This window comes from Notolepis coatsorum, assembly GCF_963971535.1.
Source record: "Notolepis coatsorum genome assembly, chromosome: 2".
NCBI lineage: Eukaryota > Metazoa > Chordata > Actinopteri > Aulopiformes > Paralepididae > Notolepis > Notolepis coatsorum.
This window is the reverse complement of record NC_140166.1, coordinates 173553244-173567726: the sequence shown is the minus strand read 5'-3', so window position 1 is coordinate 173567726 and position 14483 is coordinate 173553244. Positions and strand designations below refer to the sequence as shown.

At 44.2% G+C, this 14483-nt stretch overlaps 1 protein-coding gene across 2 annotated transcripts in view; it reads right to left on the bottom strand.

Annotated features, from left to right (window-relative positions):
* Positions 1–491: 491 nt before the first annotated feature.
* The window catches only part of LOC311224316 (homocysteine S-methyltransferase), a 44922-nt gene continuing 30930 nt past the window's right edge, over positions 492–14483 (bottom strand). For both annotated transcript variants that reach the window (XM_084309255.1, XM_084309254.1), the window contains exons 4-8: positions 5452–5555; positions 3865–4026; positions 3409–3614; positions 2874–2959; positions 492–2317 (exon numbers count right to left, since the gene is read on the bottom strand). In XM_084309255.1, the coding sequence (XP_084165381.1) occupies positions 2229–2317; positions 2874–2959; positions 3409–3614; positions 3865–4026; positions 5452–5555 (647 nt within the window). In that variant the 3' untranslated portion in view covers positions 492–2228. The remainder of the gene's footprint in view (positions 2318–2873; positions 2960–3408; positions 3615–3864; positions 4027–5451; positions 5556–14483) is intronic.

The window sequence follows — 14483 nt, the reverse complement described above, 5'->3', positions numbered from 1 at the left end:
TACGAATTAGAAACAGGTCTTTATTTCCTACACAGCGATGGTGTGTAGAATAAGCACTTAATCACTTAATTACATTTATGAATTGAAATAGTATGCACTTTTATGGCAAGGAGTATTCGTCGGTATATCAATAGATAATGTCCAATCTCTGAAGGCGCAGGTGGTAAATATACGACCTGGAATAGTTAAGGAATAACAGCAATGATACTTTAATGATTATAGGCTGGATACACTAGAGGGGGTTAATCCGGTCGCTTGTAAGCCGACAGGAGTAGGAGGGGGGGGGGGGGTAGAATCCAGCTGCCTCGTCCGGCCAAGGGTATCCCAGGAGAACCCACTGTAGTGCCGTTCAATGCGCCGGCGATCCTTGGACCACAGATGAAAGCAGGTGGACTCTTTGTGGGCCGGCTCTCTCCGGTCCACGGGGGAGAGATGTGGAGAGACCTCGTCTTGCAGAGCGTCTCCTCACCTTGCGTCCTCTCCAGGGGGGGGGTTCCAACACACGGTAGTGTCGGGGGTCTTTATCCATAGAATAATCAAAGTATCCAAAGCATAATCCGTGCCTGGGAAGGCGGGCTGTCGTCGGTAGAATAATCCGGTATACAGGTCCACTCGCTCGTCGGCTACCATGAGGCTCTGGGGCTCCTCGGGTGCAGCTTCACATAGGGTCAACCACCCTGGGTAAGCAGCCAGTTCTCTGCCCGAAACGATCGGGTACTGACTACGGTAGTATTCTCACCGCACGAAGCACTATACATTAACAGACTATTATTAGCTTAATAGACTACGTCCAACTCGACGATATAGTGCCAAATATGACTATTCAAATATTAATATACACGATGTCTCAATACCGATGGTAGGCCGAACTTGGCCTTACTCCCACACGTGGCATCGCGGGGAGGCTTTACGTCTGTGACTCTATTGGAGGGTAAGAAACTGGACTGAAAAGAAAGTCCTACTTTAGTAGCGCAGTATATATACGCACTATGAACAAATAGTCCCATTAGTGGTGCGGTAGCCAAATTCCTACGCGGAACTAGGACTTGTTCGTACATGTCGAGCGGTACGTTTGAACTGGGTCTGAGGGGTATGGCAGCCTGGCACCAAGGTCTCGACCAATAGTAGAATGGAGACTATTATGGGATGTTCAGTAGGCTAGAATGGATATTCAATGCATATTGTACAAGGAATATACAAGGGATATCAGGGAATATTAGAGAATATACAAATACAATTAAATATATATATATAAATAAATATATATATTCGGTTTAATCTGGCCCTTCACAACAATAGTACAGTGGATGCTTTTTAGTGTGTATACCCTAATAGTAATTTAGGAAACATCTGGTCAACCGAATGCGTGACATTGCTCCATTTCTGTGTTGTATAAAAAGGCTAATACAATCCCATAATTCATTGTACAGGTAAGTAAGCTTTCCTTGTTTTGACACGATTTGGAATACAGTGACCAGTGCAGTAGAACGCCGTTCAGTGAACATGTAGTTGTGAGAGAAGCTGACTTTTTCTTCTGCTCTTTGAAACCTAGGGCTGTTGATGCATAGACTATATTTTCTTGTTTTACAAAAATAATAATTAATGAAAAAAAAAAATGAATAAGCTTGAGATGGAAAGAACTGTGAATTACAATCTCAGATGTTGGTATGGAGTTTGTGTATGGATGTACAAAGTGAGCCACTGAAGGAAGGATTGCATGCTTTGAGTGTTTACCGTAAACTCTTCAGTTTGAACCTTTGCGGTGCCATGTGTCTTTACTTAACCTAACACTGCTGTTAATGTGTATTCGATGTAGTTGATCGTCTTCTTTCTTTTTTTAATAAATATTTTGTAGAAAAAAATCACAAAGCTTCTGGGGTCGAACTACTAGTCATAGGACTTTGTTGATTAATCGATTATAATAATAAACTTTATTTGTGTAACAAGAAGTGCTTCCCAGCAGTGATGTAGACACAAAATAGACATAATTGGCATAATTATAGACGGGTATAAAATTTGCATTTATATTAAAACCTCCCGGATTTTCTTTTATAGATTTCAGTCATTAAATCTAATCAACTAACAAAATCTTGATAGATTTAAGCCCAAACATACAGATTAATTGACTAAGAGGGAGGGCACAGCCCTGTTGCTTATCACTGGATCACATTTTGGATTTGTGTTATTGTTTGTTTATACAACGTACAGCTTTCTCGTTTTATGCTGAATCACACCACTGAGGCTTGAGGTATGTGGCTTCCTTGTAGCCGTTGCCGTAACTCAGCTATGTGAGCAGGGCCGATGCGACAGCAGCCACCTAGAGGACGGAGAGATTCCATTAAGTAATTAAAGTACACAACAACCCTTATGGTGTCAGAGATGAAGGACAAATGAGATGTTTTAACACTGCCTCTCTGTCTCCTGACATCACATCGCTATGGCAACGAGAGGTGCAGGAGGGGGGACGGTCTAGAGCCGAGTGCTCTCCGTGTATTAATGTAAACGGGAACAGTAGTCTACTCTTGTGGATATCTTCCGTTCACAACATGCCAACTGTGGCAAAATTCTTCACAAGTTGACTTTTTTTTGTGACAAATCGTTTTTGAAGAAATCTACTTTGTTTTACAATTTAGTCATCAAGCTGACGCTTTTATCCAAAGCGACTTACAGATTGTCTTAAGATCTGTACCAAATTGGTTGCTACAGTTACAGCCAGGTTCATCTGCCTCCATTCAGCCAAGTGGGGAAGCGCGTGTGCGCAATGAGGGCTGACAACCACTTAGTGGTACAGAAAAACATCCCATTTAAAATCACACATGTGCATCTCCTCACCAGCAGGTATCTCTGATGTCCTATAAAAGTCTTCATCTTACCTATCAACGCTGCACCTTGGTTCTTCCATTCAGAACATAGTTCAGCAATTGATGATTCCCCTGATGACTGGCGTGATGATCGCCACCTGTGCATGAAAGAATACAAGAGGAACACTTGAATCCAAGAATCCCTTTGGGAGAACAGGAGATTTTTTTCTCAGTTGACCACAGGCCTCATTTATGTAACAGAAAAAAAAAACGTTGATTTCTTGATTTTAAGATTCATTTTCAAATTCTACAAGACTGAATATAGCTGTTCACTATATTTAGCTGTGGTGCATTATATATACCCTTGCGCCTCACACCTTTTTTAAATGCACAATGTCAAGCCAGTAGCTGTTAAAACAGTAGGGATATTTTTCCATGTCAAGTTCCAAGATTTACAGTAGAAAGAAATTATGTCGGATAAATCTCTTGAATCTTGAAATCTCGATTCTCTACCTGTACGTGTCTCCACAACAAAAATAGATTAGCTCTTTCTGAAGGAGGGCCCAGTTCAAGCTGGGACAGTAGACGAGGTGATCTCAAGACTCACCCGCTGTCTGTGTCCCACTCCTCTCCACTGTTGGGGTACACCACCCAGGAGAGGTCTGGACTCCGGAGTGATTTTGCAGAGTCCAGGAGCGGCTTGACCAGGGCCGGTGAACAGCAGTTGACCCCCACGGCAATCAGCTGTTGGGATCTAGTAGCAATCCGGACCGCCTCGGTGAACGGGCTACCATCGGATATACAACTCCCATCCTGAGAACATTTATCACAACATGAACACATTAACTAACGTGCAACGCCTACTATGTGGGCAGCCTGCTCATATGCAATGGGTAAACATACAGAGCGTAGTAGTGTGCTCTTGATTTAGAGGTTTACTGAACACTAGGCCAGGTCCTCAGGCAGACAGCAAAACTAACAAAGGCCCCCATCCACTGACGAAAAATTAGGGTTCTCACTTTTTTTTGCCAGTCTGCAGGTGTCTAACAAGCACTTTAATTACCTTACAAGAGAAGGAGAGCCAGGCTTTTGAATTGGGGAATTCTCTGAGCAGCTCCACCAGGGCCTCTGCCTCTTTGATACTTGGGATCGTCTCCAAAGCGATGAGATCAGCTCCCGCTGCGACTAAGCAGTTGATCTGCGGTCGATGCCAAGCTTTCAGCTCCTTGTTGGGAGCAGACAAACAAGATGCTTGACACCCTATATTATGGATCAACTCAATTCATCCCAACGACTGCATACCAAACACCCAGGACGATAGAGGGTATGCACGTGACGTCACAGTAGGCCGCCAATAGTTGGGAGAACTAACGGCTGGAGAACATGGGAACTGTTAGGACTGTCTGACTCTTAATTACTAAACAATGCACAGACTCAGTGTGCTACTATATACTATGTACCGTACTTTTCGGACTATAAGCCACGGCTTTTTCCCCAATTTTTCGACCCTGCGGCTTATATAACGGTGCGGCTTATATGTGACTCGATGTGACCAAACCCGAAAATGTAAAAATCAAAATATTGCTTTTTTGACTGCATTGAAATGTTATTTATCTGTTCCCTTATTTGCTAAACTTAATACAACTTGTAAATGAGTTAATTCTTGTTATTTGTCCGACAGTATTGTGTCCCAATGCTAATTACATATGGTAATTAAACATTAAAACACCTGCGGCTTATAGTCCAGTGCGGCTTATATATGTACACATCATTCAATTTAGCTGCTGCGGCTTATAGTCAGGTGCGGCTTATAGTGCGAAAAGTACGGTATACTATTATTATTGATAGAATATACTGCCATTCCACTATTATTATTATTACATTCTACTCTTATTACTATTTATATTATTCCTGTACCTCCCCTCCCCTATGCTGCTATTACACCTGAACTTCCACAATGGGGATGAATAAAGGAACTGTCACCACTGAGTGGCAGAAAGACTAACTTACTGAGTGGCAGTGGGAAACTGGTTACTGTGGTTACTGGGAAAAAGCTGTACAAATCTGAGCCGTCTTTTTACAGACTGCTGAAAGCTAAGGAAAAGAGGCAGGCAATAGCCAAGGCAGCCATGTTGCAGCATCACGTCTTGCCACTCAATTCAACTATGGGGGCATATTCTGGTGAGAAAGTCACATCAGCGCAAGAGCGCATACCCTCTATTAACCTTTTCCAGTGACATACAGTGACAGCGAGCCTAATGAGTATACATACCGATAAAAACATGTGCATTTCTCCTTAAACGGTACTATTGAAAAAACATTCCATCTAGTCCCTTTATGACACACAAAGCTTTTCAAAGAAATACCCCAAAATTAGTCCATGTACTGTCTGCAACTGACGGGTTCCCTAAATGCAAGTCACTCTTCCAGTGACACAGTGACATCATCAGTCAGTGACATGCAGCGAGCCTAATGAGTATACAAACTGATACAAACATGTGCATTTCTCCTTAAACGGTACTATTGAAAAAAACATTCCATCTAGTCCCTTTATGACACATAAAGCTTTTCAAAGAAATACCCCAAAATTAGTCCATGTACTGTCTGCAACTGACTCTGGTTCCTTTAAGGCTAATTGCAAGTCACTCACCTCTGTAGTCATTTCCTCTGCGTAGGCCCCAGTGTATTCAGAGCCATTGTGTAAAAATGCCCCGTAAGGTCCAACGGAGCCTGCGACCACAGGAACACGTCTATCTAATTAAGATAAAAAAAAGGACATAGTGAAATGCCACCACGATGGCTCGTACAGATACCGTAACGTAACTTATCGTCACAAATCTCATTCGTGCGACAGTGTCCTTTTGCAGAGGGAGGTTGCTACAAAGCATGCTGTATGGCGACTGTCCAAACATACTGTAGTCACAGAGAGACTAAATCGGGGAAATAATGATACCTGCCAGACGCGCCGCTCGCCACATGATCACTGCTCCAGGATACTGTGTTTGGTTAGTTTATTGGAGTTAAAAACAGTTCATATAGTATCAAAAATAAAGTGAGTCACGGTTTGATTTATCATAGTGTAGCGTGCGTGCGGTCAGCAAAGTGTGACTTCCCCGTTCACTCCCTCATCATTACCGTACCAGAAACCCGCCGGTGAACAGCTGACTTTACTACTACTACGACACCACGTGACCCATTTGTGAATGACGTGACCATAACAACCCGAGTTGTGTATACCTGTCACCAACACATGCCATCTAACTACAAACTTCATATAAAATGACTGCTATAGAGCCACACTCCGTTATGCACAAGTTTACAGACATACATGACACATGTTATACGAAATACCCCCCCCCCCTACCAATCTCCTACCTACCAACCTCCTCCAATGTACAGTTTCTTCGTCAAATGTATACTCTCTTTTTTAGACTCTTCTTGTATCAAACAGTACTGTATTTGTAAATCTGGTATGTCAAATGTAGAGATGTAGCAGTACTGTCTATCTGTGTTATGTATGTCATATATGTTATGATGCATTGAAAATGGGGGACCCTGATGTAAACAAGTGATAGTTTTAATTCATTGATCTGATGTCAGTATCTTATATATCTTTAGGCTGTACACTGGTCTCTGTGTCTCTATGTAGACACAGGGCCCCGTGGACAGCACTGGACACAGATGCGAGATCATGTATCAGAACATGCAAAATCCCACACACACACCAGCACACACACACACACACACACACACACAAGCACACACCACACAAACATCCATACATACACACAGAGAGACATACACACACCCCCTCCCCTTTTGCAAGAGTGTCAGTTATACATGCAAAACCATGTCCCTCACTCTAGCACACACACACACCGACACACACACACTCACACACCAACACACATGCACACACACAAATTATATGCCGTTGAGGGGTGATAAGGAGAGCGGAGGAATATTGAAAACAGCCCCTCCTTCTACTCTGCGTCCCGCCTAAAATCCTTTGTCCTCAAGGTATGACGCGACAATAATCAATCATCAAGTTAGGAAAGAGGTTGGTCTATGTACTACTGTATAAAAGTGTGTGGCTGTCTGTCGTCAAGGGCCATTCTGCGGTTGTATTCAAGCAGGTGGTCCGGATTGAGAGCTATCCTTCCTGTGTTCTCTGTGTACTTTGAGATAAAAACCTTGCAGGCATCTGACTCCAGACTCAACTTGTGTCTCACCGCTTCATTCAATAAAAGAACTTAGGTTACAGTATTGGAGGAGGCCAGTGAGTGAATTTCCTTTCAAATGGGGGCTCGTCCGGGATTGGATTGATCGCGGTGAACCAGTTGCCGTCTGGAGTCCCAGACAAGGTGTCTCGTCGTCAGTGACAAAACAAGCGCTAAAAAATTGAAAAGGTGAGCAGACAACCTATTTAATTGAAATTCTGCAAATTGAAAACTCTAAATTTATGATTTGTCATTATAATGAGGAGGAATACTGGTATATGTGAGGGCACAGGAATGATGGATCTATAATCTGTACTTTTCTTCTCTCCTCTCTGCAAATCGTCCTGGAGAGACTGACAAGGTGTGACGGCTGAAGGACAGCCGCCCAGGTCGAAACGGATGCCGGTGTTTTTTTCTTCAAATGACAAAACGGTAGGCAAAATTAAAAATAAATTTTCTACAAATTGGCAAAATTCCAAATTTAGAATTGTTTTGTCATTTCGATAGGAAAAGGTACCTGCGACTGCTGACATCTGTGAGGCCCTAAGGTCTGCCAAATAGGGTTAAAGGCCCCACCAGAGGTTAAAGTCCTGAGAGGTTAAAGTCATAAAAGGGGGTTAGAGTCCCCGGGTTAAAGTCCCACCGGAGGTTAAAGTCCTGAGAGGTTAAAGGCCTATAAATCTATTCTGTCCAAATAGGGTTAAAGGCCCCACCAGAGGTTAAAGTCCTGAGAGGTTAAAGTCATAAAAGGGGGTTAGAGTCCCCGGGTTAAAGTCCCACCGGAGGTTAAAGTCCTGAGAGGTTAAAGGCCTATAAATCTATTCTGTATGAATGTTAAAGCTAAGTGACCTATTAAGAAAGTGAGTCGACTGATTGCTATAAATTGATTGTGCTGGTTTTGTTTGTCTTTTCTCCCTCATACATTTCAATTGTGTGTGAATGTGGAGGAAAAAGGCTCAAGGAGAGTCTATATATGTATTTGGGTGGCATGTTATTGAATCTTAACAGAAAAGCTTAGATGTAAGACGAATCTGTGCTGTATTCTTCAACAGAGCCCGCCCCTAGAGGGTAGAAGATTGGCTCGTTATTACAGCAAAGATTTGAACGACATACAGGCTTTTGAGATTAATATCCACGGACGGGGTTGGGATATTAGGGGATAGTGAATAGGCATTTGTATTGAATCCCAGGTTTAGCTGGAGCAAGTGAAGAAAACATCTTTAGCATAGTTGAACGGACCCCCAAAGTGGAGGGACACGTTACTTAAATAGGTTGGATAACTACGTTGTACTAGTTCACTGGGTCAAGCGATTGGAGTTTGTGTTAATCTGTGTGGTTAGGGTGACTTTCTCCCCCCCTCTGCCTCTCTCTATAACTCTCTTCCCCACACTATCTTGTTTTTTTTCTCCGTCTCCTCCTCCTCCTACTTTCTCCCCCCCCCCCCTCTGCCTCTCTCTATAACTCTCTCTTCCCCACACTCTCTGGCTTCCTCCTTCTCTCTCTCTCTCTCTCTCTTTCTGTACCCCAGCGCATCTAAATACACACACATTATTTGAGCACCCATAGACACGCACAAGGAAGCCTACAGTCTAGCGGGATTGTTTGGATCTTGAGGTTTAGAACGTCTCTGAGGCTGTCCTGTTTTCTGTGTCATAAAAAAAATCTCGAGGTGGAACTCATTTGGATTAATGTGTCGATGTGCGTGCCTGCCGGCTACCTGAGCTCACATCTCAAAGATTGTAATAATCTGCGGATGATTAGCGCGTGAAGGCTAAACGAGCTTGTGGTTGCTGGTTACGGGCGCAGGATTGACCTTTGACCTGAGAAGTGATACTCGAGATTTAGGTGAAAGGAAGACAGGCCCCTTTGGAAGGCGTTTGACTTCGAGTCAGAATCGTCTCTCTATATTTTGGGCTCTATCACCCAAACACCCCTTGACACTCTCTCTCTCTCACATTTTTTCTCTCTCTCTCTCTTTTTCTCTCTCACTCTCACACGTGCTCATAACTAACTCGTTCTCTCTCACTGTCTTCCTCTCTTTCTCTCTCTCTCTCTCACATTTGCTAACACTAGCTCGGTCTCTCACTCTCTGTCTTTCTCTATTTCTCTCTTTTTTCTCTCTCTCTCTCACTCTCTCACTATCAAACCCTCTCTCCCTCCTTGTTTAAAACAGCCAGGATTGACCTTTGACCTGAGAAGTGAAATCCAATACTTAGGTAGCAGGGCACAGGCGCTCGTTGGCTTCTCTGATCAAACTCCCTCATCCTCTCACATTACTCATATTAGCTCATCCTTCTTTCTCTCTTACTCTTCCTCTCTCTCTCACAGTTACTCTCAATAAACTCTTTCTCTCTCCTTTTTTTCTCTCTCTCTCTATCTCACTCTCTCTCCATCTTTCTCTCTATCTATCCCTTGATCTCTTGACTAACTCATACTACCTACCATACTCTCTCTCTGTTCTTCTCTCTTACTCTTCCTCGCTCTCACACTTACTCTCACTAAACTCTCTCTCTCTTTTTTCTCTCTCTCTCTCTATCTCACTCTCTCTCCATCTTTCTCTCTATCTATATTATCCCTCGCTCTCTTGTCTCTCTTCCCCCTCCTCTCTTTCATTCCCACTCCCTCCGTAGACTTATCTCTCTCTCTGTCTCTCTCTCTTCTCTCCCTCTCTCCCTCTCACACTAATTCACACCTCAGGGTCCCCATTTTCATTTCAACATAATCATCACCATTATTATCATTATTATTTTGTTGATGCCGCTTGCTGGTCTGCACTCTGCATTGCTAAAGACACTTCACATTGATACAACATTTTATTGGAGCGACGCGCGCTCGGTCCTGCCGGTGTTCTGCCGAATTCTACTCCCTCCTCGAAAAACTACAACAACACGGAAGTAGGAGCTGTTCCCTCCGTGGTAGTGCTGAACTCGAGCCAGCACGTTCTGGGTGAATCCCCACTCTCTCTCTCTCTCTCTGTCTCTCTCTCTCACTCTCTCGTTCTCTCTCTCTTCTCCCGCTCTCACAGGACCCATTCAGAGTGTCTTGTCTTCTCCCCCACTCGCACGCTCTCTCCCTCCCTCTCCCTCTCTCTCGCTCCCTTTCTCTCTCTCTCTCGTTTTCTCTCTCTCTCTCCTTCTCGTTTTCTCTCTCTCTCGTTCCTTCTCTCTCTCCCCACTCTCTCTCTCTCTCTCTTTCGCTCACGCACCCCGGATTGACACTTTTCCTCACACGCTCTCTCTCTGACTCTCCCATTTTTCTCACACTAGCTCTTTCCCTCTCTCTCTGTCTTTTTCTCTGTCTCTCTCTCTAACTCTCTGTTTTTCTCTCTTACTCTTCCTCTCTCTCACACATTTACTCTCACTAAACTCTTTCTCGCTCTTTTGCCCTCTCGTTCTCTATCCCCACTCTCTCTTTCCATCTCTCTCTCCATCTATCCCTCGCTCTCTTGTCTCTCTCCCCCCCTTCCTCTTTAATTTTCTCACTCTCTCCACAAACTTAGCATAAAGGTTGTAATAAAATGACGGAACGAATTATACAAAAGTGGAGGTCGTGTGAGCCGGGTAGCGTCGGACAAGTATTAGTAGATACACATTCACGTTGGCTGGGTAAAGTGGCCGACAAAGAAAGAGACAAAGCCAGTACAAGATTTGTAAAATGGGCGGAACGGGTCCAAAAGGTCGGAGTGTTTGGACAATGGACGGAGAAGGTGCCGGTAAAAGGGAAGCTCGGCACATGTGCAGGCCAAGCAGCCACAAGAGTAGCTAATGCGAACGCTGTTTTGCAAGGGACGAAAACCTACGTTTTCAAAGCAAAATCTAAAGCTAAGCAGGAGCTAGCCGAGGCCGAGTCATTCCTAGCTGACTGCTCCTGTTTTTTGGGAGAGGTTAAACTGACTATGCAGATGGAAGAAAGAGCAGCAGAGAGAGTGATTGATAACCTCATAGCGGCTGAGGCTGTTCCCCCATTCACTCCAACAGCTCCTGTGTTTAGCACGACCAATCCATTCTCTAGTCAACCACCACCATATGCAGATGCACAGGTGACATTAAACAAATTCCAAATGCCCCTGACAACACCTGAACCAGCATTTATGGGGCCTTTAGTTGTGATCAGAGCAGGGCTATTGGATACCGGACCATCCGGTGGCAATAGTGTTAGGGAGGAAGATACCCTACGATACCTGGCAGAAATGGCGGAACATAGTAGTAGTCTCACGCCCAGTAACCCTCATAACGACTGTGGCACTGTTTGTCCTATGTGGATGCTGTTGTATTCCATGCATCAGGAAACTCTGTGAGAAAGTGATTGTGACTGCTGTTGACACAAAATTCACGCAAGTACCAGAGTACCAGATGATGGTGAATGGAGGGGATGCTGGGTACCAGATGATGGTGAATGGAGGGGATGCTGGGTGTGTAGGTGATGGAGAGGGTGGTATGTATGGTATGGGCGAGTTGGGGGCCCTGTGGGGGGATGGCGAGGATGCCCACGAGGTGACTGCAGGGTCCGTGCTCGAGGCACCGGCCTACGAGGAGCCCTTGGAGGATGCACCGGACGGCTCTCCTCCTCGAGCCCGTCTCTTTCCTGTCCAGCTGGGGTCCCCCGTGTCTGAGCCACCGGACTCTGCTGACATGATGGCATCCGGGGATGAGGATGTGGGGGAACCAACTGCATGTTTCTATGAGGTCGTGGTAGGGTTGTGAGAATGGGGACAAGATATTGTTGCTTGTTTTTTTCTTTTTATTGTATACTCATTAGAATATTGTATACTCATTAGGATATTGTATACTCTGATGTGGGACACATGTGTGTGTGTTTTGTTTTGATTTGGTTTATGTGAATTTTAGTCTGATTTTCTAATGATCCTTCGGCATAGAGATTGCAACCATTGAAAATCATTGCATTTTTTTTATGTATCTCTGATGTGGTCCTCTTTTTCATTTGTGAGTTGGGTGATGGTGACGGAGTATGACGCTGATGTGCCGGAACTGGGAATCTGAAAGTTGAGTGGTTCTTTACGCATGTTTTATGTGTTTCAATCAATGGGTTTTCTCATAAAATAAGTCTGGATGGATTGTAATCTGCTTGTGGTTGTTGAGTAAGCTGTGTGGTGTTCTGTGTGCTTTGTTTCTTCCACAGGCTGTCGGGTTGGGGAGTGGCTGAGCGACCATGGACGCGATGGGGAACGGTCAGCTGTCATCCGCTTCCTTGGGGACGCTGTGGTCATGCTGAGAACCGTACCGAGGCCCTTCTCCTCTCCATACCTCTGCCGGTGGTGGGGTGGAAATGAAACCCGGACGATGTCACGAGCTGTCGCTCGATGGTCGCCTGAAAATGTAGGGCTGGTGCCGGATTGAGGGGGAGGGGCCGGCAACAGGACTTCGGCCTGAATTCAGTATGATGCAGTGTCCTCTGGGGGTGATGGCTGACTGATGAGGATGGAGTGTCGTTCGGCGCTCTCTGCCTGATGGCCTGCGGTTTGAGACTGTGGGATTCACAGTCTCAAGGGTGGGTGTGTGGACTCTGTGTGGACTCCGCACAACAACTGAATAGTGGACACAACAACTGAATAGTGGACTCAACAACTGAATAAATTGAACTGAATTGGACTCAACAACTGAATAAATTGAACTGAATTGGACTCAACAACTGAATAAATTACTGAATTGAGATAATTAATTGAAATGAGAATATTAGATGAGAAAGTATAAATTGATTGGAATTATGCAAAATGTGACTGAACTAAAACTGGACGGTCTTGAAATATGATTGATATTGTGCAAAAGAAGACTGAACTGTCTGAACTGTCTTAAATAGTATTTCAAGCATGTACATTGTGCGAAAGCGGTCAAGCATCATTTCCATATTTTACAGGTCCTGGTTAATGTTAAATCAACGTCAGTTTATTGTTATTTTTTTTTGTTTTCATTCCTCTATAAAGATACAATGAATCTTGATGACTGTATCCTTGTGTTAGTTTCCTGGGTTATATTGTGTAATTGTAATTAGTATTTCACGGTTTTGATCTATGGCCTGCCCATCTACGGCCCTGACGACACTGGACTCTACTGGATGACCTCTGGACCATCTATTTGTCACATGTAACGGACTGGGATCTCCAGCATGCGAGGAGGATGTGCTAGAACCTCTGCTATACCATGCGCTTCGTGCTATGTTTGACTCCCACCTGACTGTCTCCTACTCTAGAGTCTCTCTGTTATCTCTCTGTCCCTTCTTGATCGCACCCAACTCTCTCTCTCTCCTCTGGGCCCCCGTATAGTTAAGCTTCACGCTTATATGATATACACGCCCTCTTGGATTAAGTGCAAGTCTGGTGTATTGATGGCAGTATTGGTGGTCATCCGATATGTAGGTATATGTCCGGAAATGTACTGTATTTGTTCCTGACCTTCGATTTCGGTTGAGGTTTGGCCTTTTGACAGGTCCATGCTTAGTGTATGTCTTGATGATTGATGGTCGTGTCATATTGTTGGGTGCACAATGAATTGTTGTGTTGACATATGGATTTATATGTCAAAAGGGGGATTGATAGTTTTAATTCATTGATCTGATGTCAGTATCTTATATATCTTTAGGCTGTACACTGGTCTCTGTGTCTCTATGTAGACACAGGGCCCCGTGGACAGCACTGGACACAGATGCGAGATCATGTATCAGAACATGCAAAATCCCACACACACACCAGCACACACACACACAAGCACACACCACACAAACATCCATACATACACACAGAGAGACATACACACACCCCCTCCCCTTTTGCAAGAGTGTCAGTTATACATGCAAAACCATGTCCCTCACTCTAGCACACACACACACCGACACACACACACTCACACACACACACCAACACACATGCACACAAATTATATGCCGTTGAGGGGTGATAAGGAGAGCGGAGGAATATTGAAAACAGCCCCTCCTTCTACTCTGCGTCCCGCCTAAAATCCTTTGTCCTCAAGGTATGACGCGACAATAATCAATCATCAAGTCAGGAAAGAGGTTGGTCTATGTACTACTGTATAAAAGTGTGTGGCTGTCTGTCGTCAAGGGCCATTCTGCGGTTGTATTCAAGCAGGTGGTCCGGATTGAGAGCTATCCTTCCTGTGTTCTCTGTGTACTTTGAGATAAAAACCTTGCAGGCATCTGACTCCAGACTCAACTTGTGTCTCACCGCTTCATTCAATAAAAGAACTTAGGTTACAGTATTGGAGGAGGCCAGTGAGTGAATTTCCTTTCACAAGACTAAAGTCTTTCTCTGGTCTGCATCCCCTTGACAATTGTGTGTATTGTAATTGAGCTGTACTGTATTGTACCCATTCTGCAGTCTGTTAATAAAATGTTCAATCAATCAATCAATCGAATAACAACTGGTAACGTAAGGTTATCCTATAACCCTAGTTATATGAATACTGGCTGAGCGTCTCGCTCTGCCTAC